Source organism: Rhinolophus hipposideros (genome assembly GCF_964194185.1).
Source record: "Rhinolophus hipposideros genome assembly, chromosome: 11".
In the NCBI taxonomy this organism is placed as follows: domain Eukaryota; kingdom Metazoa; phylum Chordata; class Mammalia; order Chiroptera; family Rhinolophidae; genus Rhinolophus; species Rhinolophus hipposideros.
Genome location: NC_138057.1, coordinates 19,081,270 through 19,108,191, shown reverse-complemented (window position 1 = coordinate 19,108,191; position 26,922 = coordinate 19,081,270). Strand labels below are relative to the sequence as shown.

Here is a 26,922-nt window from a genome sequence, read left to right as displayed (position 1 = left end):
GAAATTTCAAGAGGGTCACATATATACTGGGCAGTTTTTCCAAACTTATTTAAACACAAAATCTTTGTTTTATGAAATGTCAAAAGAGATCAGTGTTCCAAAATCCTTCCACATTTTTGTTCAACAAATGTGGGTGTCCAGTATGTCCTGGAATTAATTGTTCTAGGTCTTGGAAAGTCAGCAGCAGACAAGACGAGTCCTTGTCATAGCACTTAGTTCTAGTGAGAGAGACAGGCAATAAACCTGTAAACAGATAAATATGATTTGGAAAACAATGATCAATTGATGGTCGAAATGAAAAGAAATCCAATTCTGAGGAATATCCAGGAAGCAACCTGTCTTCAGACATACGTTGGCAATGATTAATGTCTGTCAAAAGCCACAAAGGGCACCCTGCTTTCTGAATAGAAGGTTCCCTAACCGGTCTCTCCTCCTTGAACTGAGTGCATTTCCTTCAGCATTCTTGTTAGTATAAATGTGCCTTTAGGGCAGTCCATCTTCCTCTGGCTTTTGTTTGTGGACGGTATTCATAATTTGTGCCTTTAATACTCTTTCCTGTTCTATCTATTCTAAGGTGCTATTGAAAACAGCATCACTGTCCAAAGAAATGTTTATAGTTGCCTAGCACCCAGGGAATTAGAACAAATGGAGAGTTATTACATTCTATGCCACACATCCCACCCTCTAGGGCTGGGACAAGGGATGAGGAGGTGCTTTAGGAAAAAACCACATGCGCGCACAAAAAAACTCCTACCCTCTGTGCAAAAGAGAGACTCATATTTAAATGAGTAAGCCAACTTAAAACTTTCCCTTCTGGAACAAAGCAAAAGGGAAGCCTCTTTATGTTCTCCGGGCCTTAGATGCCACTGCTGAGCCTGTCCCAAAGCTTCCCTCCACTGCTCAAAAACTAAGCCATCTTGCTGCATTTAGCACTTCTCACCAGACCACCCACCCAGACGCGGATACACAAACCACATGTGTGAGGAATGCTGCTCAGCGAGGAAATCAGTATCAGTATTTCAACCTTATTACTTGCACAGACGGCCCCTTTAGTGCGACTCATTTGTTTTATCTTTTCAATAGCTTTGATTATTTTCTTTTAATGGCCTGGATTTATCCTTTTCTACTCTTTGGAAACTTCAGAACTCTGGTGGGGGCTGCATGTGGTGGAAGACATGATTACGAGGGGGAAAATGAGCAAACAGCTATGGTTTACTCACATCTACCTCCCCACTCCTCGTGATCACCTATTCTGTGCAGACTGCCCCGGGGCCCCGAGTTAGTACAAAGTGGCCTCAAGGACCCTTCCCATTTGGGTGGTAGATTATTTTTGTTGTTATTTAACAGCTATTGAGCCCAGTTATAATTACCGGACTGTTATTTAGTTTGTGCCATGTATTTCTTTTCCTAGCCCTCAGGAACCACACAGGTTACCCTTCTTTAATGAAGGAGAAGTTAAGACCAAGAGGCTAAGCTGACAGCCCAGGGGAAGTTAACAGCCTCTGGAAAAGACTGGAACTGCCTCTAAAGAAGGTGACCACATACACAGGAAGGTATAGATACTATTACCTGGCAGAGAAAGCAGAGCACTGACATGTGCTCAGGGTTTCCTATTTGGGTGGTATTGCAGGCAGGGAACCCATAAAATACCCTTAGTTGCTCCACTAATCAGAACAAACAAGACCATTCGTTTTGGGACACTATGTCCCTGAGTTGCCAAGCAGGGAGGTCTGGGTGTCAGGCCTCGGGTAAGCTGCCATCTCTCTCCAGGACCCCTGGCCTACCCAAGTGGGAGCACACTTCTGAGAGATGGGGGAACAAATGTATTGGGAGAAACTGGCTCAGTGCAGTTCCTGGGTGAGAGCACTTGGAAGCCACATCCTGAGTTGTCTTCAGGGAGCCCAAGAAGCTCATCCTGACTTTCTCCAAGCTGGAGAAAATGCAAGGCCGTTATTGTAAAATAAACAAATGAATATCCATGCTAAAACAAGGGAAGAGATTAGTCCGTTCAAGCTTAACTGTCAGCCAAGCCCATCTGGGACTGCTGCTTCCACACCTAAAATCAGGGGTTAGTTGATAAGATAAAAGGAAGGCCGTCCACTATCATCTCCCCAATGGCTTGTCAGCCTGCAGATAAGGTGTTTCTTAAATTTAATGCAAGTCTCTTTACTATTAAGAAAAACATTACATCCAATTCCTTGTTTTTTTGCCAAACTGAAAGTATTCTCTTTGTTGAAGTAGTTTTTCTGCTGTCTAATCAAGGTAGCACTTCTTGCTGCTAAAGTAAATGCAGGGCCTTTGTCAGACAGACTCTGTCTAGTAATAGCATGGTATTTAGTTTATGAACAAAACCTTCCAGAGAAATAGGGGGAAAAAGAAAAAATAACACACACAAGTAACCCAGTTTATTCCAAGAATGCGTACCACCATTTCTTGCCCAATCTCTTCAGAGCTTAAAAAGTGTACTGCTTTTAGGACACGGAAAATGGTGCTCAGACACTGGGGACTCAAAGATGAATGGGGCATGGACCTCGTTCTCAGCTGGTCTGCTCACTCATTCTTCTTTAGGACCAGCAGCACTTCTTGAGAAAGGCGAGTGGCTCGTTTTTTTCTGTATGCAAAGCAAAACCAAACTTTGGCAGAAGGACTCTTAACAAATCAGTAAGACTATATACATTGTAAAGAAAAGGGAGCCACAATAGATTAGATATAAATTCAAGGAAAATACCCATTTTCGTCAATCTGTACTTACATTTCAACATGGGTTTTAAGAGATGGGGAATACATCTTACGAATGCCTTGTAGTTCACATAATAGCATCTACACACACATACACAGTGTATCTTTCAACATAACTACACATACACACTCCATTAAAAAAGATACTGACAGATATATAAAACGTATTGGCCTTGCACCTTAATCTCAAGAATACATTTTTACTTAATTTATTTTTGCACTGCATGGTAACTCTGGCCACCGTTAAGGATCTGTCAGCATTTCCATCATAACTCTATTTTCAGAATACTGGAGTGTAAGTGCCAAAATACATATTTACAGTTTACAGACAGCAGTGGCTTTGTCTTCCTTTTAAATTGACTTCTTCAATACATCTTTACAAGAAATATGCAGTGATGGCAGTGCCTACATGATAAAAAGCATCACATAAAACAAGAGATCCAAAGCTGTAAGATTTCCATCCCAAGACTGAACTAAACCATGGGAATCGACTCCTCGACATTCATTGCAGCTGCAGTAGACTACATCATAGTTATGGTTTTAGAGCAACAGTCCAAAGCAAGATTATAATATGCATGTGTGCGTGTGTGTGGTACACAGCATTAGCAGACAAAACGCTAAAAGTAAAGATGAGCATACGGCAAACTACTCCAGAGCTGATCACATCCACAGTAAGAAATGAACATAAGCCATCAAACACAAACACTGACCAATTCCAACACTGAATATTCAATTCCATTACCTAAGCAGAGTTAAAACATTTAAGACGAAAGTCCCTTTTAAACAAGCATGTTAACTCGTTAACACGTGTGGGGCTTGCAACGGTATGTGGGATGTTACATAGGCCTGAACTGTCTTTTAAAAAGATTAGCTGGGTCTGCAAAAGGAGTCAGAAGAAACATTTTTGGTGGAAGAAAACCAAAGCTATTGGCTCTTTCCATGAAAAGGTGGGTAATAATTAGGATTAGAGAGATTTGCTTAGCAGTTTAAATATGTTTAGGTCACTGATGATTTTTTTCCTTCGAGAATTTTTGTCTCCTAATCTTAAGTTTTTATGTTCCTCCCTATTTTGACACAATATGCAAGTATATATATAGAAGGTGCCAAAAAAATGTATACACATTTTAAGAAGAACCGAATTAAAATTGTAATGCTCAATATATACCGATAACAAAAGATGAGTTTTTTGTTATATGTGTTTGTTGTATACTGATAACAAACATAACAAGTCACGTTTGACTTCTGCAGTTACAAGAGGTGCTCAGAGTGGTTACCATCAGCGTCCACACTTCTGATTACGGTGAACTACTGCTTTAGCAACGTTGACAACTTGTATACATTTTTTTGGCACTCCCGGTGTATGGACACATCTATTTGTCTACAGAGAGAGAGAGAGAGATAAATTATGGTGCAGAAACAAAGTAACTGCAAACATTTGTGTTGCTGACATGAATGCAATATACTAAGAGAGAAGCATCGCCTCTCATACATATCCTGCTGCAAAATCAGAGGCAAAATCAGTGAGGGTGTGGGGGGCGTTCTGTGCAGACATTGTTCCCCCTCAAATTAATGCGGAAAAATTTAAAGGAAGCTTATCATACTCTGGCTGGCGCAAACAATATTCACACTCACTCAATTAATTTCATTTGAAATACACACACACACACACACACACACACACACACACTCACAGACACCAAAGAAATTAAACTCTGTCATTTTCCTTTTGTGCTTAAAAAACCAAAACCACTGTTAGGATACATGTGCCAAAAATATTTTTTAACAGGTTTCAAAGGTGAGTGTATATAAACATGGCAGAACTGAGTCACTTTAAGAGAAGTATAACTATTTGAAATTAATTGGAAGGGGATTTATTATTTCTGCATTTAAAAATTAGATAAGAGTAAGAGTGTAACTTTTAAAAAATCAACAATGTGACTCTTACTCTTGGAATCCTGTGGAAAACTCATTGTGTTGTTTCCAGAAGTAGTAAATGGGTAAGTTTTCCCAAATTTTGTTATCAATTACAAAGTTACATTTTGACGATATTCTGAAGATATATGCTTTATTACCTAAATTTTAGTTCTAAATTTTATCACTGTAATAACATCCCTACTTATTAATCTTTTTGTTTGATCATTTCTAATGTTACCTAGTTTCTTGGTTAGTAACCTAAGGAACAAAAATCTTTACATTGCCAAATAATATTTCTTGCCACACAATTTAGTTACAAAAATAAAAATGGCCAAAACTACATTATATACATTCCTAGTTAAACTACACAGATATTTTAGTTAAACCACATACATTTCTGGTTTAATTAGAATATGTGGATTAGCAGTTAGAAATTTTTTAAAGTTTTAAATTTTGCAAACAATTCCATATAAGCACTGTCCTCCCCTTTTACTTATAAAGTTCAAAACAAAACAAAATACAACTAAAAGCACACAATTCATAGTCACCTAACATCCAAAACGACTTAGAAAGTTTCTCTGTAATTTAACATTGAGAAGTGGACTAGGTAACAAATTCTTCAAGGATGGTTCCTGCCAATCAGCAAGAATCATAACGTTATTAAAAAAGTACACTTGTCCTCGGGGAGGATGCTTCAGAGAAGGAATTTACAAGGAGCATGGCTGTATTATCATTTTTTAAAGGAAAAAATAGTGTCTTTGGATAGAAAAGAAACAATGTAAAAAAAATCCCCTTTTAAAAATGCAGAAATGACTCCATTATCAATCTGCATTTACATTACTGCCCCAAAGAATGGGTCTAGACGGACCATTTTCTGTACAGACACAAGTGAACCTCTGTATGAAAAGACAGCATCTGGCATGGGAATGAACACGGGAGATACCTGGTCTATTAGCACACATAGAGACTTTCTTTAAGGCTGATCCAGTGAACGAACCTTTGGATCCAGAAGTATTTCTTCATTTCTTTTCTTTTCGGTTGAGTTCCTAGCAAAAACTTGAGAGAGGAGCTGTTCTCACTTTGCATTTCTCCATATATGGAGAGGATGATGGAATAATGACACCAAAAGGACGTTGGTTTTCGTTTTGGTTTTTTCTTTAAAAATAATTTGCTTTCTTTTGCATGCCACAGGACAGATTTCTAGTTTCAAAACAGGGTACATCAAGAACAAAAAATATCCCCCCTCCCCAACCATCTTTATTTTCACCAATACAAGAAATCCTTCTGGAAACATAAGCAAGGGACTAAACAGGTATCAAACCACTGAATCTACAAGTTAATACATAATCTGTTATGGCAGAATAACCAAGAATTTCCCCCAAAGAAAGATTTTAATTTTCCAGATATAAAAGAGTCTAAGAGGATTATATGTGAAGAAACGAAAAATCTCTTATTCCAGGTTTCATGGTAAAGATGGATAACACACTGGCAGCTGAAGAAAGCTGAAACTCTTACTAATAAATAGATTCAAATTAAGAATTTCTACAACATTTCTTTAGAAAACAGAACCAGTATTTTTTTTTTAAATGAGGATCCTGTGGAATGCCTTTACTCCATATTTATCTAATATTATGACAGTGAAACCAACACAAGAATGTTGATGACAGCTCAACAATGCAGGATGCAGGACATTTCCAGGTACACTTTTGTTCAAAAGTCCTACAGGTTTATTGACTAAGGCTAGACAGCAACTCATGATCCTATTTGGTGCTTTTTCTACCATGGTCCAAGATCGTTACATGGATACAGCCGAGGACAGGGCCCCAATGTTCAGGAAAAAGACCACAAAGAAAATCAGGGTGGTTATTTGGTCCCCCCAGTTGATCGCTTGTATCCTGGAACTGGAAAAACAAAAGGTGGAAAATACAGATTGCAACGAGTTAAAGGAGTTGGAAAAAGTCGGTGAAGAGTGGCACGGCATACGAGTAAGGTCACTGGGCTTGGGGTGGCAAGGGCGCTGCATCGAAAGAGCATCCACGGGACCGAGCACTTATAGCGTCTTGTGGTGTCATTCCCTCAACGACTTTAGGATATCTGTATGCGTTAATAAATAGATCAGTTATGTAATAAGGCAGTGTGTTGAATATGCATTCGTCCTGTGGAATGAACCACCACAGAGAGAGACACATGATACCATACACATTCTTTAAGTTTTCTTGTGTTGTGTTTGATTTGTTTGTTTTCAAGGCTATCCAGGCTAACTCTTCCTGGGGATTTCCTTGGAGAGAAGAGTGGTCCGCTGAGGCTGGTTTGCTTAACCTCTCCTTTGTCAAGAGATGATGACTGGCTTTAAAGAAAAATAAAGCTGAAGGTTGTTTGATTTTTATTTTTTTCCCTTTTGGTTGCATCATTCTGAGTGTTTTCATATAAACAAACAAACAAAAAAATCACATCCCCCCCACAAAAAAAACAAAACAAAACAAAACAATAGTTTTTGATGCATCCAGTTGTTGTATCCTCAGGAAGTTCCAGATGTTTCCAGGTAACTCTGTAGTTTACGTACTGTAGTTTTATCCAGCGAGCAAAGGTCAAAATCAAATGTTGTGTTTGTGATATGAAAGTGTCCAGTTTCTTCTATAAGGTTCACGATCTAGAGGAATAAAGAAGAGAAAGTTTGGGCGATAACAATAGACATCAAAAGGCAAAAAGACAGAGAGAGAGAGAGACGTGGAGGGAGTTAAATATGGAACCGAGTGATTAATGTTCTCATTTATAGCAAGACGGGCCTATGTTATTCATGGCACCAAAGTGTCTCTTGGCCAAGTTTTAAGCCAAAGGAATATTAACCCGTTGAAATTCTGAATGAGAGCAGATGATGTGTCCTCATCATTCATATCCTTTAAACTGATTCTTGCTTTTAAGTCATCGCCAGACTATTTTATGGTAGGAGTGGGAGTGGGAGGTTAGGGAGATATCATTTCTAGGCCCCTTTAAAAATCAGTTACTGACTCAATGGGCAGTGACTCTACTTAGTAGATGTAAAGAAATTCCAGTCGAAAAAACTCCTTATGAAAAAGTATACACATAACACACACACACATATGCATAGATAATGATGAACATTTTTCTTCCTTATTACATTATTGTTGAAATTTTAGAATGTACAAAAGCCCCCCCCACACACACACAAAAGGAAGCCACCTATAATTCCACCCCTGAAGGTCATGGTAGTGACTACAAGGGCACTTAAGGAAACTTTCTGGGGGTGCTGGAACTGTTTTGTTGCTGGATTTGGGTGCTGGTTAGAAAAAGATGCATTCACTTTGTCAAAATTCATGAGGCTGTACATTTTGTTATATCTCAACAAAAATGAATAAAACCCTATATTTATCACTTACAGTCATGTTTAGTTGATTCCTTTGGGTATTTGGGGGTGATAAGTTTTATCCAGAAAAAGAAACGGTGCCTTTGGCTCCCCATTTGGAATAATTACATCTCATTTCTTACTGTATGGGCTCCAACTTTCAGAAATATGACAAACCAAAGTGGTGACAGGGGTATCTTTGTCTTGTCCTGGCTTTTAGGAGGACACTTCATCAGTTTCAACTATAAGAATGATGCTGGTTATTGGTTTGAGAGAATCTTTTATCAGGTTACATGTCTTTCCATTCCTATTTTACTACTACCGAGTTTCCCCCAAAATAAGAACTAGCCAGACCATCAGCAGTAATGTGTCTTTTGAAGCAAAAATTAATATAAGACCCGGTCTTATTTTACCATAATACTGGTTATAATATAATTAATATAACAGAAAATAAACATAATGTAATATAATACTGGGTCTTATATTAATTTTTGCATCAAGAGACACATTAAAGCTGATTGTCTGGCTAGGTCTGATTTTTGAGGAAACGGTACTAACTTTATCAGAAATGGGTGCTGTGCCTGGGTGGTGTGTGATTTAAGGATATAGGTTGTGGGTAAAATGGGATAGAAGGGGTTAATTTTAGAAAGCTTTGTGGGGAGAGAGAAAAATCAGCATGAGAATGAAAAAACAATTACGCAGAAAAAATAACTGGCTACGTTTTCATTTATTTTTAGTTGTCTCTATTACTCCCTTTCTATCACTTGTGATTCTCTGAGATTCAATTATCTTTAAAAAAAGATTGTAATTATTTAGCCTATTATTCATTCAGTGACATTTTAGATAACCTAATTTCAGGTTGAAAACAGCAGAAACTTTTGGCCACCTCTTAAAATTCGTTTTCTTTAAAAAATAGTAATTTGTGAACTATTCCCTATGGGTCCGTGGTTTTCAATAGAAAATGTGCCCCCATTCCTGACATATTTGACTTACATAGAAGCACAAAAGACACATTGCAGCTCATCCAATTAGCTGCACAACTCCAGATTGAGCCATTCTTGCGTATTCAACCTCTGAAACGATTTCTTACAGATATAACTATGGTTTTAATAATAAAACAAGTTGCTCCCCTTGCAAAACTATGACCGACATAGACAATTGCCTACCAAATATCCATTTCCCTCTCCTTCTTTACAAACAGAAGCTTGATTTTCTAGGAGTGGCAACATGCCCAGCTAAAACGCTTGCCTCCCAGACCCACTTGCAGCACTTGGCAGATACTGCTGTTTACAGTTTATTTGTAATTTATTTGTCAGAAGTCACTGGGCTTTCAGGATAATTTTCACAAAGGTTATGGACAATGGGCATATGCCTTTTGCCCTCTGCCCTCTGCCTGTCTGGAATAACGATGTGATCCCGGAGGTACAGCAGCTATCTTCCCCTCAGGAGGATGAGTGCAGATGGGAAAGATGGCAGAAGGGAAAGAAGGGAAGGCATCTATGTCCTTAGTGGCACCTTTTAAGTCACCACACTGACCCTAAATTACTTACCTCCAGGCCTGTTATTAGATGGAGGTGGTGGTGGAGAGGGAGCCTTACTTGCTTAAATCACTGACCCTAGGGTTCTGGTACATGCACTAAGAGATTATTAGAAGGGGTGTTCCCAATTATGGTTAGACTACTAGATTCATGTAAGAATTTATCAAGCAAGATCTTATTAACACTAAACGATCCAAAATGGACCCTCGTTTGTTTTATTAGTTAATAGTTATAGACCTTTGGATACGTCTCTCACACACACACACACCTACATACAGAGACACACACCCAGCTATGTCCACACACATAAACCTTTCAAAGCAATCAAATACTTACTATATCGTATATTTAACATCAATTGATTTAAGAATACTTTCAAGAGTAAATTCCATTGTTTACAAATACTATAAACACAGTGAAAATGTGTAAACTTCAGGATGGACAAAATACCCTCTTCAGAGAACTCTTTCATGATAGAAACAAATAGCCTTTCAATTTATACAGTGGAGGCAAATGACTATTCCAGAGTGTGACTCCTCTCCCCAGCTAGCTGGCTGGTAGATAAGTGACAAAGCATTAGAGAGTCCTGAGTTTGACATATCACATTCTGAGCCTCAGTTTACTCATTTGTGAAATGGGGACAATGCCCCCTATTATACCATCATACAGGATTGTGCAGAGAATCAAGTAAACTATGGTAAATGAAGCTTCTTTATAAACTATAAATTGCTACACAGATCAGGGCAACATGATTATGATTACCACGGAAATATAAACTTATCCTTAATTATCTGGGAGGTAACTACACAGCAACATGAATTACCAGACCCAATGCTTTTTCTTCCTCCCTTCGTTGACTGTTAGCCATTTTGTTAGCACTTAAACAAATGAAGCAGGGAAAAATGCCAGAAGCTAAAACTCAGAAAAGATCTACTTAAATTTTTTGGTTTTTAATGATTATAAGAGAAGTGTGCAGGGGGGAGGGAAGAAAGTAGGGAGAACAGTAGGTGAAGAAAACGAGTTGAAATGACAAACTGAAACTGCAATATGAGGGTACTAAAAGTACAGGCCTACATTCTCCCTTGAAAATGAAAGGCAATTCACCGGTTTAAGAAAATCGCTTTCTGTGCCTCTATAGAGCTGCTCACTAATTACTTAACAGTAAATAGAAAACCGAGCAATATAAATACTTTCTAGAAAAAGCCACTTGAGTTGAAAGCAAATACACACATTTGCCCACTAGGAAGTCCAGCTCCGTCATCTCACATGCATTGTAGCATCTCGGAGGTTTCCAGGGCTTCAATCACAGCCCTACTTCGTCTACAACCAGCACATCCCACCCCGCCTGCAGCCACAAACACAAAGATATAAAGGGGAACTGATCAATCGAACTAAATGAGCCCCACATTTTTATGGGAGCCCATAAGAATACAGCAAGGCAGCTGCAGAGATAGCCTTAAAGCAGTAGGCATGGCAGCAGTTGGGGCGTTCGGGACAATTTGCCAAAGGGAACGGCATTAATGATTCGAATTATTAGAGCATGTACCCAAGTCCTCAATTAAGACTTCATAAAGAAAAATAAGTGGGGGTTCCTTTCCAGAAATTCTGATAGTTAGAACATCAGAAACCCAGCATTAACATGCTTTACATTCCAATGACCCAGGCCCATTAAAAAGCCCCACTAGCTCCTGAAGGTGTCACCCTAACCTTCCACAGGAGTCCCCTGCTCTGCCGAAGCACTATCGGTGTCAGCACCCAGCCTCACACTGCAATAATGAATGCCTCTCCACAATAATAGTAATAATAATAATAGTAATAATAATAAAAGATAGAGTGACTGAGATAAGAAAAGCAGGCAAGGGCACAGGTTACATAAGGGGAGTGGAAAAAGAAGAGTATGTAACTGCTTAACTCATTCTTCAGATGATAGTTGTTGTGAAAACATTGGTGATGGATTGTTTCCTGCCATGTCAGCCTTTCAGGGGGTATCACAAAGACCGTTGTTTTTTTGTTTTTGTTTTTTAAGCAGGGAAGATCCACTTGTTAAATCTGTGACTCCTCCCCCCATTCCTGGTTTTTAATGATAAGAAGGTAGACGCACTATTTTTGGTCTGCTTATATTTTTCCAAAACCATGGTTCTTTTTACCCAAAGTAGCCTCTGACTGAGTGGGAAGTAATGGACAAGTTTTGCTTTAACTGCAGCTGCCTATAGCGGAGTCAGGTCTGGGATAAGTTAGGTCTTCCTGTGGAATGCCACAGCTATGGACTAGGGGGCTCTGCCATGTGACAACGTGTGACCTACCTTGGGTTAAAAGACAGGCCATCAGCCTCCAATCTACAGGAGATTCTAAAACATGACAGACAGTTTCCCAGGATATTTTGAGCAGATTTCTCAGGAAAGGATCTCCATATTGCTAGAAGGAATACTCCAATATCTTACTCGTTACCCATCTCCCTGAAGATAATTCTAAAAGGATAATAGCTGTTATCTAAGTTGCTAAATTGTCTAAGGTTTTCCTCAGAGCCTTTTCCCTCCTATGCAGGATGCAATAGTGCTTATGGCTGAGGAGTTTAGAAGGGCTCACTCTCCCTTTCCAAATACCGTGGAACACATGGTTCAAAGATCAAATTATCAGTCAGTTCTGTAACTGCTATCTCTGGGTTTGACTGCTTCCACCATACTGTATTTTTACCTCACGGAAAAGTGGCTTAAGAACACAGGCTTTCTTGATGCAATGCTTTGTGTTCATTAAACTAGAGGTTGGAGACCAGTACTGCATGGCCCCAAAGTAAGACAAAGATATTAACCAGTTTTTTTTTGAGCCACATGAAAGTGTCAGAGCAGACTGGATGCATTTAATAGGAAAAGACCTACTAGGGTGTGATCGTGGGCTCACCAGAAATTCTGTCTCAGGTTTCGGGTCTGTGTGGCGGAGTGGACGTAGACTTTGGAATGCATTCCACAAGGTGAGGAGCTCTCAAGGTAGAAAGTAACATTAGTCCTCCATAGTGCTAGGTTTTACAATAGGAATTAATTAAGCAGTAAACCGTGACAGGACATGCATCATGGTATCATAATCACAAGCCTCAGCTGCATTACAAGGCAAAAGGCCAACGACAAGGAGCTCTCAGGCGGCCTGGGAATGCAATTAGGGTGAGACACTGTGTGCCCTTGAGTGCCTTTATGCCAGGTTAAAAATTCATGGAGATCGCTCTCTCCCTCTAGAACACTAAAATGATCCAGTGCAAGGAATTCTCCAGTAAGCCATCTTCCCTTAGTATTCTTTCAAAGGTCAAAATAAAGGACAATGTGAAATTGGGAATGCCAATGACACCCCAAGGTAAGACTGTACCCAACAGCCTAGAATCTTCCACTCATCGGCGGGGCTTCCTTTATGAAGGTGTCCCAACCCTGTACAAACATCTGTCTCACTCTCTTGCCACACTCACTATTTGGGTCCAGTTTGTGCATGAATAGCTTTATCAGATGACCGCTCCGTAGTGGTTCAGAGTTGGCATTTGGGAAGAGATGGGAAAATCAGCTAATAGCGTTACCATCACCATTCAGTCAATTAGCCCCAAATAATTGGTAAATGACAGGCTGAACAATTTTTAGTTCTACAGAAGAAAGCTGAAGAAAAACACTACCAAAGTCTTAGGGGAAGCCACTCAAATCCTGCTTCCCTACCCATACTCACTTCAATGGAAGTGTGAGAAATGCAACTTATCCCCAATTAAGAACCATATATCTGTAGACTTTTGTTCAAATTTGAAATTCTAGAAGGGTTAAAAAGCTTATCAGACCAATCAGGAAACATGGCAAGTCTGGGAGTGTGTATTTATAGATTTAAGCAAAAATGTACACAGAATATAAATGTTACCATCAGCCATTAAACATTTAAAAAATAACACACACAGCTGGGGTATATTAAGTACTAAATTCAAGTCACTTGAAAGTAGTAAAAAAAAAAATTTTAAACACTGAAATAATCTACAAACCCACCGTGGAATTTAGAACACAACTTTCTCTTTGGGTGTTAAAGTATTTTATCAAATAGCCACTGTTACAGCAATGGACGCATGCAACTGTAAGAAAACTGAAAACCACCCTTCTTATCTTCTCAAAACATCAAATTGTACTAATAGAAGTTTTCCCACTCTACAAGTATTCCACAGTTGAGTTCATAATAACAGAATGTATGTTGTACAAGATAAGAGAAATGAGGGAAATATTTATTTTCCTTAGAACAGCACTGGCAAAAGGTTACTAAATTGAATCACAAATGTTTACAACACTTGACTGCAATTCTTATCACTGTTTTCCCATGAAACCAGAAGCCTGGTCCCGAAGGTTTCTGCATTCCTACTATCCCCTCCCCTCAGCCCACATCACAGCATCTGCCTGCTGAAGAATCAGTGCATTCCAGCACCATCACTTCTACGAGTGCCCAGTCTTCACTGCCCGCAGAGTCAGGGAGGGGAGATAACCACCGCCAAGCTCCAAAGCAGATTTCCGAGCAGCCTCAGAAGTGAGCGCCCTCCCTCAAAAGAGGTGGCCCTTGAACACAGGAATTAGGGGTGCCGACCCCCTGGCACAGAATATCCACATATAACTTTTGACTGCCCCCAGAAGATAGTCCCTTGGTATCCACAGGCATTCAGTTCCAGGACCCCCTGTGGATACCAAACTCCACAGATACACAAGTCCCTCGTATAAAATGACATAGAGCAACGCATAGTCAGCCCTTTGCATCTGCGGATTCCCAACCACGGGGAGAAAATACTGTTTTTGATCCACGATTGGTTGATACTGAGTCGACTGCACACACACTGAAAAAAAAAATCCACATATAAGTGAACCAGTGCAATTCAAACTTGTGTTGTTCAAGGGTCAACTGTGCTTCTTCAGGTGGCATTAGCCCAGTTCTCACAGTTCTCCGGGTGCTATCACACCAGCCCAAGACAAGAGAGACCTCGAGGCTTCTGGAAAGGGTTGTGCTCAAAAGCATTTCTCACCTGCTGCAGAATGTGTCTTTCCCTCAGTGTCATTAGCCTTCTGTGAAGCTCTACCAGTTCATCTAGGTATGCCTGAAAGAGAAGAGTGCACCCCAAGAACAAGCATGTTAGAAAGCAGTTCCAAAGGAAGAGAATACATAAATATGAACACACCGTGTTTCCCTGAAAATAAGACCTAGCCAGCCCATCAACTCTAATGCATCTTTTGGGGCAAAAATTAGTATAAGACCCGGTATTAGATTATTATTATTATTATTATTATTATTATTATTAAATTATACTATACTATTCTATACTACATTACATTACATTACATTATATAAGACTGGGTCTTATATTAAAATAAGGCTGGGTGTTGTGTTAATTTTTGCTCCAAAAGACTCATTAGACCTGATGGTCTGGCTAGGTCTTATTTTCGGGAAAATATGGTACAAGCAGCAGTTGGAGATTCACCATTCTACACCAATTCCCCCCCACCCTTCCCAGCTGTGTGGACTCGGTGCCCAAGGCCTGTGCAGACCAAGTCTCTTTCAGACAACTGTTACCTTTATCAAGCCAGCTTTTAAAAAGGGGGCAATTCTTGCACTTATTTGCTCTCAACAAGAATCAAGTGAGCAGACTCACCCTCTCCCAATAATGCCTCACAGAGAGAAAGGGAACTCAGTGGTAAATTGTGAGTTTAACCATGTTATCAAAGTCTACTTTCTTTCTTTCTTTTTTTTTTTTAATTATTCTATCTTAGGAGCTTTTAACGAAGAGATAAAAGTCTAAGTTTAAACATGGAAGTATCAATGCACGTTACCAATTACGTCAGGGCAAATTCTTTAAACAACAACAACAAAAAGGCCTTCATGGTCACATCTAACATGTCTAACAATGCTAGTGAACAGCAAACAAAAGCAGAGAAGAATGTCTTATGAAAAATAGAGATCGCTAGCCAAATTAGCATGTGGTTTGTCAAGAGCTCCTCTGAAAGGGCAGATGTGAGCTCGCCTTCCAATTGCTCACCGGTGACTCTTCAGAAGCATAGATGAATGCGTGTTCCTGGACTGGTGTCATTCGCCATGAAGGCAAAGGAAAGGTTTGTGAAGCATTAGCCAGACCTGCCCCGACCCAGCAGAATATGATAGGACCCTGCTCCCACCGGGACACTAACCCCCAATAGGTCCTGCAGTCACGTGTCAGATGCACAAAGCACGCTTGGGGAATGCACACCATACTAGGGTCAGATGTCCTGTTTGCTTACATCGCGGATTCCTTCATTTGCTAAGTCTGCTACAATTCTTACCTACCAATGCAATGTGCCTGAAATCCATGGGCAATTCAGGCATCAGGGCAAGTGGTAGCCTAAGGCCAAGCTTAATACTGGAGGTATAAACAAGACTAATAAAATAAACTACTCTCAGGCATGGCGCAGGAAGAAAAAAAAAGGGGAACCAGTAAGGATGACCAAGGGAAACACAAAGGAACAGAGGACATGCCAGTGCAGCCGCACTCAAGTAATGGGCTGGAAACCCACCTTGTCACATTCACCGTTCTTTATTTGCTTATCTGATTTGCTTTGCTTTATTGGACTTTTCACTTCAAGAATCTAGGGATCAAAGAGAACACTGTTAAATTTGATTTCAAGCACTTCTTAGCTAACCAGCCACCTAAACAAAGGCACTTATGGATGAAATGTCATACAACATCACTTTCCAAACAGCATTTCTCCTCTATACCCTGTCTTTCTTCTCTTCTGATCTTACCTTTTCTTGGGAAATGAATTATATATCAAAAATGCTGAGTCAGAGCAATAGAACTTAAAAGTTGACAATAAGGAAACTGATTTAAGCTTTCAAGGCTGCTTCTCCTTTGTGACAACACTCTAACACATATGTACAGCAGCTGAGTTACACCGGATTATAGTTCCCTCTGGCAAGAATTTTTTCTCATTCATTCTGCTGTTTCAGCATGACTACCAGTGCTCAGTGCACTAGAGATGATAAAACAAATACTCAAATGCCCTTTGTAGTACCTGACTTTCAGATTTTAAAAATTGCTCATATCCACGAGTTCGATGTAGCTTTGGAAATAAAGACGGCCATCAGTGACAATGGTTGTTCCCAACTGGGACCCTCCAACTCAAAAAATAAAGAGCCAGGACTATCTTCTGTGTTTCAAGAAATGATATGTTTATCCATGATAAAATTCCAGGTGTCTTTCTTTTTAGCTGAACCGACTACAGCTTAAGTTATAAACAGTAGTTTTGCACACTGTTCAGAAGCTTCCCTGGGGAGCTAGGCTTCTAATTAATAAAAATAAAAACCAAATTATAATTTAAAAAATACAATTGATTCATTAGAATCTTCAAAATTGAGGATTATGAGGGAAATATTTTTAAATGGTCCTTGCTTAAAATGGCTGAGAACCACTGAATTTATTGTTGAGTATTTACAAATATATAAACATAAAAAGTGATGTAACTTATCTTTTTCACTGTAACCTCATTATCAAGTGAGTTGTTATAATCTGAAACTAATATTAAAAAAGGAAAGTGCCAAATAAAGTACATATTTAAGAAGTCCCATATTTTTATTGCTACTATCTTTATTCTCTGCTCTCTCTCACACACACACACACACACACACACACACACACACACACACACACCCCACACACAGTTCTGTTCAAATGTCTCTCATATTCCATAACACAAAGAAGGTTTTTTAAATGAGTTCACTTCTAATTTGTGGAAAGAGCACTGACTGGGCTCAGAAACCTAAGTTCAGGCCCTTGCCCTATCATTTAACATTTTGGGGGGTCTCAAAAATGAGATGAAATGAGAAAGGTGAACAAGATAATGTCCAGACTCCCATTCAGCTGTACAATTTTATTCTCCTAAACGTTTTACTTTGAAGATAGCACTATGACAGTCCAGAAAAAAACCCAATACTTATAGAAGGATATATTCTCCTTTGAATTTAGAATAATGCATGGGTAAGGAGTAAGCTTCTTGCTAACAGAGACTTTCTTGAGAATTGTTTTTATTTCTTCATTTTTAACATTAAGATAACCAGATGACCAATCTGACCAGGCTAACTTAAAATACAATACTTTTGGCAGGACAAGGAAATTGCCTCATAACAGAAGCAAGGCAATAGTTTTTTTTTGTTTGTTTTGTTTTGTTTTTAGCATGCTCCACTGTAAAGGAAACCAACCACTTCACTACATTCAGAATTTCCTTCTCTATTGTTGTTGGAAATGAGACCTCAAGGGAAAACTCTGCGCTCAGAGACCTAGGAGTAAGTAGGTCAGTAGATGGCACTCCTCGCCAACTCAGATACAGGGCTGGGCAAAACAGAGACAATCTGCTGAGATTTCAGGCGAGAGAAAGAAACAGCGCCTGCCTGCTTGCCCTGTGCATTAGAAAACTAAATTTTGTTCCCATATACGACCCTGCCACCACCACCCCCCAACTCCCTGCACCCCAGGGGTCAAAGTGACTGGGAACTCAATAGATGCAATGGAACTTTGCTAACTAGGGTTAGAGAATTCGACCACCTTTTCTTCAAAGCAGAAAATAGACAGAACATTGTGGGGAACTGAAGTCCCACCCTCCACATTCCGAAAGTGCTCCAGCACAGAAGGCCAAACTACATTGAAATCCTAGTTTCTTTCTTCTGCGGCTGCAGTGGCAGGAACAAAAGCTCCGGGTGTCAGTGATCCGCCTCAAGTTACTGAGTGGCTGCCCAAAGAGGGCTCGGTTAATCTTCCTCCTTTGATCTCTCCCTGCTCCAAAATAAACAGCTTTGTCAAAACCTCATTCTGAGAGAGTTGAGCCATGCTGAAGACAATTGTTTTATTTATGATCATTTCTTATCTTGGAGGAAACGACTCCAGAATATGAAAGTACAGCACCTTGCTTTCCACAGGCTTATTTCAAACCAGTTTAACTGGACAGACTCTTTAACTTCATTCAACGTGCCTTGCAGGCTGATAGGTGATTTATGATATTCTGAATATTAACTTGGGTACAATGGATCACTTCCTTCCTTCCTTCAAGGCCCCTCTCTCCTCCCTCCTGTCCATACTTTTAGCCAAAAAAAAAAAAAAAAAAAAGCTGGAATTTTTATTTTGCTTGAAATTCACATAAAGGAGGTCTGGAGTTAAAAAAAAAAAAAAATCTCTGGTTAAAATGACACAGCACTCATTATTATTCCTTATTAAGTTGTACTGAGGGAAACAGCCATCCAGACTGCCAAGATGTACCATTTGTACATGTGATAGTCTCCGAAAATAGAACTGTGATTAGTTGTACTTCTATCCTTAAGATGAGAATACAGCTTGAGAATCAAAATTTCAAGATTATTATTTTTCTGTATCCCTTTGTGAGGAATGACAACTCAATTATTCAACAGATGGGTTCTCTACTGATAGGTCTTTCGTGTTAATGATCACCAGTAACTCCTAACAATACTCAGGTTAATTACTTGCTTTGTTGACGTGTGGCGCTCTCTCTGTTCACTTTTTCTCAATAGTTAGAAAATGTTTGACTCAATTAGCACTTTCCCTCTTCCCTGGTCATCAGAAGATTTGAGAAAAGGTAAGGAAAACTCAGCTTTGCCCGGTAATTTACAGAAACTTGAGACACCATTATCAACTTACAGATAGAGAACAGCCAAGTGGTATGAAAGAAGGAAACTCAGAGTCTTCCCATCTCACAGTTAGGCCATACCAGTAGGTTTTCATCTGTTTTATTTGATGTGCAATTTCAGATAATCTCACTCACACACACACACACTCAAATAGAAGACACATTCTAAGGTAAAATTTGCACGACTTTTAGATTTCTTAGAATTTTTTACTATTTCATTTCATTGGCACGAAGATCTAAAGAAGACTAGTAAGGAAAACTAGTGAGTTTTTAAGAAATCCTAAAACACTGATTTCAAGGGATAGCATCAAGCTTGACCCAATGCAGGTGACTTGAGGGGTTAAGAAATCAATACTAAACAATGTTTTAAAAACTTTTCTGGCTCTCAGTTCCAAGATACAGCTCCAAGAAGGAAGCACTCTTAGGGTACAAGTATTTCCTACCATCGACTAGCTAAAAGTGAAAGCATATGGACTGTCTTATTATGCTTATAGGTGCATGGAGAAAGTGACATATAAGCGAGTATTCCTGACAGATTGATGATTCACATGTGTGAAGCTACATTTGTTGAATAAACATATGCCAAGGACTCAGTGGTATGGTATTTAATCGGATGAAGTAATTTTTACCCTCTCCAGATAAATGATTCTATTCATTTTGTTCTTGTTTGGCTAGACAGGTTAAAAAAAAAAAAAGTCTGACAAAGAATCCAGACTTTTCCCCAAAGCCCGGCTCAGCTCAAGACTGCCCATACAGGAAGGGTTAGGGGCAGCTATTTGGTTTGAATGGCAAGATAGGGGCTTGTTGGAGCTGCATTTATTTAGCAAGCACAGTGGAGAGAGGCTGAAGGAGTTTCATGAGGGGCATGATAGCACACCCCCAATGCCCTTCCCTCCTGGCACTGCCACCCTCTAATTCTAATTCACCATCGACTGGAAGCTAAGTAGGTTTAAATTGGATATCAAAATAATTCAAGGTCCAAATTCTACTCTTTTGCCAGCTTATACTGAAACACAAATTTACAAAAGTATCCCAGTTTATCCTGTTAGCCAGCCCATGGCTCTTCTCAACTGGTTGGTGGTAATGGCTAATGCCCCGGGTCTTCGCTTTCCCCTGAAAGGCTTCATTTGTGGTGGTGGGCAGCCGTACCAGAGGTGAAAGCTGGCTGGGCCCCGGGCCTGGCTGGCACTGGAGATGGGGAAATTAATGAACTACAGGAAGTTAGGAGAAAGAATAAGAACGCACTAACTCCTTGAACAGCCAATCTGTAACAGATTAAAAGGTTGGGCTTGCATTCATATGTAGGATACAAAGAGACAGCAGTTGAACTGTAACTGCTGAGGTAAAGAACAGTGGTATTAATCTTACTTATCAATGCAGGCTTTAAGATGTCAATAATATTATAAATGAGGAATTTTAAATTTTAAGAGATCTTTGCTTATGCTTTATACAAAATTTAAAAAGTAAAAGTGTTCAGCTAGAAAAATCACACATTCCCAGTAAAACGAAGATCAAAAATTCAAGAGCAAGGCCATTTAAAATTGTAGGACACCTACGAGTTTGTAGGACACAGAATAATTTTAGAAAAACGGTGATCATTTTCAAGTTAATAATATTCATACGATAACAATAATCTATGGTAATGAGAGTATCCACTCAATGCATAACAAGGCTTTTACAGTATTCATGATATTTGAAAATAGTTTACTTTAGTTAGTATTTGAAATAGCCTAATCTTACTCATTTTTAAACAAAATCTCATCATAGCTTTCGAAGTTCTGCCTAGACCTATGCAAATAATTACATTCTGACTATCGGCTTTCCTTTAGCTTGATTTCTAACAATAATGATAATGACCATTGTTTACTCTGCATTTTGTTAATTATTTCTTACAATCCCAAGTGGTGATCCTCTTTTCCTGGATAAGCCCACAGAGGCAGAGTACCTGTAATAATAAACATCGACCTCCAACTGAGTGCCAAGTAGATGTGGGCACTGCCTCATGCGCTTTACATTTATTACTTATCATCCTCCCGAGAACCAGCAAGGTAGGCACTAATAATACCCTCAGGTCCAGATGAGGAAACTGAGGATCAGACATGAAAGTTAATTTCCCACCAGTGAATTACTATACATTAGTAAAGCAAAGAACCAGGCTTTATAACAGCCCCAAAAGTCATATCCTTCTAATTTATTAAGTCTCTTACTTACTGCTGAGGGGACAAATATATAGAAATCAAGAGTAAATGGGCAACACTTTTCGTCGCCATCCCTCCTTTCATCGATTTAATGAGCCCATCCAATGGAACATACTTTTTATGACAACAGAAGCTTCTATAACCCTAAGTACGTGTTTATTCTTAAGGTTGTACATTCCCATTTTTTTTATATCAAGAGGGACTTTATTTGAAATTAAGATGTAAAAAGTGTTGAGTGTAAAAATGATCACACTTAATTTTGCCGAGTCTTGAACACTGCAAATTGACAATTTACCTGGTTGTTGTTGGTTTTTAATAAGGGTGGTGGGGGTTCATGATGTAGGGGCGAAGAAGCAGAACTGCTTTCACTATCACTGCCATCACTTAAGCTAACTCTACAAAGAAACAGAGAGAAAAATCATTATTACAGACAATTCTTGAAATTCTTGAAAGACAATCTATGGAAATGGGTGCGGAGAACAAAGCATATAAACACTCTAAGTATTGGAAACTCGTTTTAACTCATACAACCACCAACACGCATCCATGCTTACTTTGTGGAACTGTGATAAGTGTTTTATCTGCTATTTCTCATTTAATGAGCCCTATTTCAGATGAGAAACCTGAGACTTAGAGAGACAAGGTCAACTCGCCTAGGGTCACAGAAGTAAAAGTGGTGATTCTAGGATTTAAACCCAAGCCACATCCCCCAAGGGTGGTGCCCCGCCACTATACTTGGCTGGCTTCCTTTATTTATTTGTCTCCCTGCTCCAGCTCCACCCACCTACTAACATGCAGCACGTCACCCAAGTTCTCAGAAGGTCAGTGAAATTAGACAGCTGGTAGGTTACTATCTTTTGTTTTCCTTTCCTCGCCTCTTTGCTACAGGTGAAAATTTTACAAACATGGCTAAAACACAGGATGCAGGAATGGAAGCAACTGCTGAGAAGAATGTGGACAACAGCCCTGCACGACTGACAGCTCAGGGTGACATCTGACAATGGAAATGTGGGAAGCTCAACATGGTAGAACACCGCCAATCACTTCTACTGTGTACAGAACGACTCAAGGCTGTCGCTAGGTCTGAACACTGATACAATTCATTGGGAACATACTAGAGCGACATGAAGAGACAGTGTATTTGGCTTAACTGCTTTAGAAAAATACAATGATCTTTCAACAACTGAAGACAATAAAAATGTCACCTGTTCCCCCATGTCTTCTTGTCAGAACAAAATGGAATGTTCCTCTAGCCAAAGTATGAGATATTTCTTTATTCTACTCTACTGAATGTATGTCCTCCTTCGGAAACGTCCTTCAGTGTTTGCTCCCGCTCTTTGGTTATATAGTAACTTAATATAATATTCTCCTCAGAAACAGAAAATGCTTTAGAAATCAGGATAGTTTTTCTCTTGCTCTGAATAGGCAATCACATTCTAGTTCTATAATATATTCAGATAGACAAGAAACGAGGTAGGAAACGAAAAGGAAACACTGGGACATCCTTTTAGCAAAAACTGATGGAACTTGTTTTTCTTAAGTAAATTACATTAATGAAGTGTTCAGTTGAAGCGCTGCTTTGAAATGCTTCTTGACTGAAGTGGAAGGTTGAGTATTTAAACTGATTAAACAGTTGAGACTTCACAAGTGCAGTGAAGATGAAATGTTACACTGGTGCTGCTGTGCTAACAGCATATGTCAGGTGGGGGTAAAAAAGAAGAGCGTCTTCAACAATGTGTATCACATCGGACAATCACAAATGGGTACCATCTGACCCACACTGACTCGGGAGGGGGCAGTGAGCGGGTGGGCAACAGCTAATCAGAAGACCTAGATCTTCTAAATAACAATAACTTGGGAAATGGTCTAAATAGCTCATGCATTTTTCATCAGCTAAAACCGAGAGCAGTCAGTAGTCAGGATTTTGGTTGTTATAAATATGCTCCTCACTTCAAAGTTTCAGTCCATTTTTAGGTCTTTTTGCCCTACCAGTTTCCTTGTCAGAATGAAGACTTCTAAATGGAAATGTTATAAGGTTAAGGCCATAAGGTTCCTTATTTTCTCCTATTTAAAAGGAATACAGATGGGTGAGTTTGGGAGACAAGGTGAAGAAAGAGGTATTGAGTGTGGCCGTAAGGAGAAATCACAGAGAGATCTGATAGGGCACATAATTCTAAGGAGCCGCTTCTCAAAGGGCGCTAAGGAATCCCCAATTAGGAAGCATACGGCCTGTCCAGTTTGGGTTCAGATCGCATTCCTGTAAGAACTTTTAGTGTCTTCTACACAGTAATGGATAATGAGAAAAGATTTAATGCTATATATTATAAATGTAATTGGATTTTAAGTCAAGTAGATTCATATTTCTTTTCTACTCAAAACACATTAAAGTAAACATCCCTATTTGTTTTCCTCATGATAAAGAAATAAAATCCTCAAGGCAATTTCAAGTTGACTATTAATTATAAGTGACATGAATTATCGTTTTATAACGTAGAATTATGCCTCACAGCATTAGAGCTACTTAAAGGACCTAATTGTCAGCACACTTAAAAGGAATTTATTTGCGGGAAAACACACACAGGTGATCTTAGTTTTAATTAGGTCACACACATAATTCATTGAAGCCAATTATGTATTTCTAACTACAAACAGCAAACACATTTCCTCAAATTCTGAGACTACCTACAGCAATGGATCCACACACACTCTTCAAAAGAAAACCGAGTTTATTTCCGCAGTCAGACCTGCCACCTTGGCATATACTTTCAAGAACAGGGACTTCTAATAGGACTTTTTTCCTCTAAAATTTTTAGAGGAAAACCTTCTCCTTTCTGAGCAAAGGGGGAAACAGTTCCCTGTACAGGTGAGTAAAAGCATGCCAAGGTGCCCCAACTTAAAAGGAATGTGACCATTTACAGCCATTGTTTCTGATGTTTCACACCTTGGCTGTGGTTACACTATTAGGTCTAGTGAAAAGGTATGATTCTGTCGCAGGGAACTTCTTTTCTTCCAAGACACTCACCTGCGACTTCGGCTGCCTCCTCTATTTACAGGTCTCTCCATTTCGGAGTCATTGTCATTATCCTCTGCCTCATCCGATTCCTCCTCATTGTCATCGGAATGCAGATCTTTCATTATAGATCTTAAAGGACCTGAGTAATGACAGTGAACCACAGGCAATCAAACATGCTACTTTAGCCATCTAGGACACAAGGAAATGCTCACCAGCACTGAACACTGGTTAGAAATAACCTGTATCGTATATATATATTTATACACTTTACAAGACAAATTTGGTAGTTTCTGGAATGCAACCTCTGTCAAAACTCTATCGTTTTCATAATAAGATGCCCCAAAATGTTCATTAGAAAAACTACTTCCTAGGACTTTTTTTCTATGTATTTTTCTTCCCTAAGAAAAATTACCCCTAGAAAGAAACAGAAAGATCTATTAGTAAATTGAATGTTTTGTTAGGTTAATCCATGTATTGAAAAGTTGAGACTAATAAATCACCGCGGTTGTAACTTGTTCTTGGCAATGCAGCCTTTGTGTGGTAGTTTTTGATCTATTAAGGTTTAGCTGTTCCTTTTATTTCAAGGTCAATTTCAGGTCAAGCAAGCATTTCAGTCAAGTTCAGATTATAAAGTATCTCAATTCCATGGTGTAATGTCCTATCTCTGATCTTCATATTGATCTTGGACACGAGGTCTGTTGCAACAATTTTATGCAGCCAATTTTTGTTTTGCTCTTTAAGAAATTCCTGGCAAAATACCAGCATGTATTTACATAAATAAGATCATGGAATAAATCAGGTGACCAGAAAATTAAAGAGAGTATCCAGTATTAGATGGAAGAGAAAAAGATCAAGTCAGACTCGTAACTAATTTATTCTAGAACAGGACAAATTGGGGGGGAGGAGGAAAAAAACAAACACAGAAAAACTCATTAGTGTGGTTTATTTTCACCTTACTACTCTAAATGTAATGAAACAAGATAGATACTTTTAATCTTAACAGAAGAGATTATAAAGGCAATCAAAAAAGTGAGAGAGGCACTTTCATTCTGGATTAGGAGATTCCTAAAATCTAATCTAATAGGAATATCTGAGCTATCATTAGGTCAGTTTAAAAATAAGTACTGACTCTGCAATCTCACATTCTTCAAAACCCAAATTTCCCTGCTTCTGTCATGCGTTTATACCTTTGGAAGTCAGTAGAACAAGAAATCTGAATAGCACAAACGATCAGTGTCTTTTATTTTTTCCTAGAAGCTTAGCCTTAGCCCAAACACACACAGCAATTTAATCCTTTTAAAAACATACAAGGCCATCAGGAATTCAGTGTGGTCAATGAAAAAGCTAATGTGCAACATGATGCTCAAAAACAAATTATTCTTTGTTATTATTTCATTTTCCATGTTTAAAAGAAAAAAAGAGCCCATATTTGGAGATTTTCCACACACAAAAGAAATGGAAAATACATTTAGTTAAGGTTCTATGTTTTGGCTTAAGTTTCTTTTAAAAATGTCTTTAAATTTAAATTTCTTTGAGTTTAAGTAGCAAAAAAAAAAAATTTTTAAAGACAAAATTAACACTTGCCAAAGAAATGTGTAGGAAAAAAATAAATAAAATGAAAGATGTTCAGGAAGGAGAGTAAAAACCTATGTCTCTATGTCAAAGCCTCTCGAGTCCAGCTTTTGCTATTGTATTTCCTTTGGGAACTCCCTGGAATAGGTTGTGTCTATAATCCTTTTGTAAAATGGGACACTGATGGCCAGGACTGGAAAAAGGGGAATTTCTAGAGGCTGTCCTCATACATCAGAACAATACTCAAGTGCATTCCTAGGGGAAATAAACACAACTGCATAAAAGCCAAGTTACCATTCAAATAATAAAACAGTAGAAAATAGACCATAAATCAACTCATTAAGATGTTTTATGAGAAAAATGTCTCATCATTTGCCAGGGAGATTTTGATACCTTGTTGCCTGGTCTGGGACGGTGTGAAGCTGGAGCTGGAGCTGGAGCTGGAACTGGCAGGACTGGGTTGTTCAGACTTTAAAGAAGAAAAAGGCATCATCAATACATTTATGAAACACTACATATCTGAAATTAAAAATAGTATAGTTCAAAAATATTTTGCTCTGCAAAAACAGCCTGATGCTGCACAAGAAAAATGACCACACATTGCATTATGTCAAAAACACTAACACAGGAGAGTCAGGGGGTCCTTTTTGTTTTGTCCACCATAGTTTTACTAAATGCAGAAACAAGAATGTAAACTCAAGGATGAAGAGATAAACACCTGGGTGTTACATGCATAAAAACCTGGCTTTGATTTCACTCCCATGTTTACTGCTATCCAGATCTCTTTCTAAAAGATACCTTGATTACCCTTTCTGCAAAGTTTGATTGACTCAGCTGCTTAAAACATAGTGGTAATGAGGCCAAGGTCATTGGTTCAATCGCATTATGAGCCAGTTAATTTCACTCTGGTCCAAGGCCATGACCCAACCCT

General features: G+C 38.9%; 1 protein-coding gene across 5 annotated transcripts in view; it reads right to left on the bottom strand.

The window, feature by feature from the left end:
• Nucleotides 1–2,385: 2,385 nt before the first annotated feature.
• MLLT3 (MLLT3 super elongation complex subunit) overlaps nt 2,386–26,922 on the bottom strand; it is a 261,994-nt gene continuing 237,457 nt past the window's right edge. For 4 of the 5 annotated variants that reach the window (XM_081065561.1, XM_081065562.1, XM_081065563.1 and 1 more), the window contains 6 exons: nt 26,385–26,460; nt 24,429–24,558; nt 21,702–21,801; nt 16,092–16,163; nt 14,573–14,644; nt 2,392–7,303 (listed from right to left, as the gene is read on the bottom strand). In XM_081065561.1, coding sequence (XP_080921687.1) covers nt 7,172–7,303; nt 14,573–14,644; nt 16,092–16,163; nt 21,702–21,801; nt 24,429–24,558; nt 26,385–26,460 — 582 coding nt within the window. In that variant the 3' untranslated portion in view covers nt 2,392–7,171. Of the gene's footprint in view, nt 7,304–14,572; nt 14,645–16,091; nt 16,164–21,701; nt 21,802–24,428; nt 24,559–26,384; nt 26,461–26,922 lie in introns of all 5 variants that reach the window. The other variant, XM_081065564.1, reaches the window with a different exon arrangement.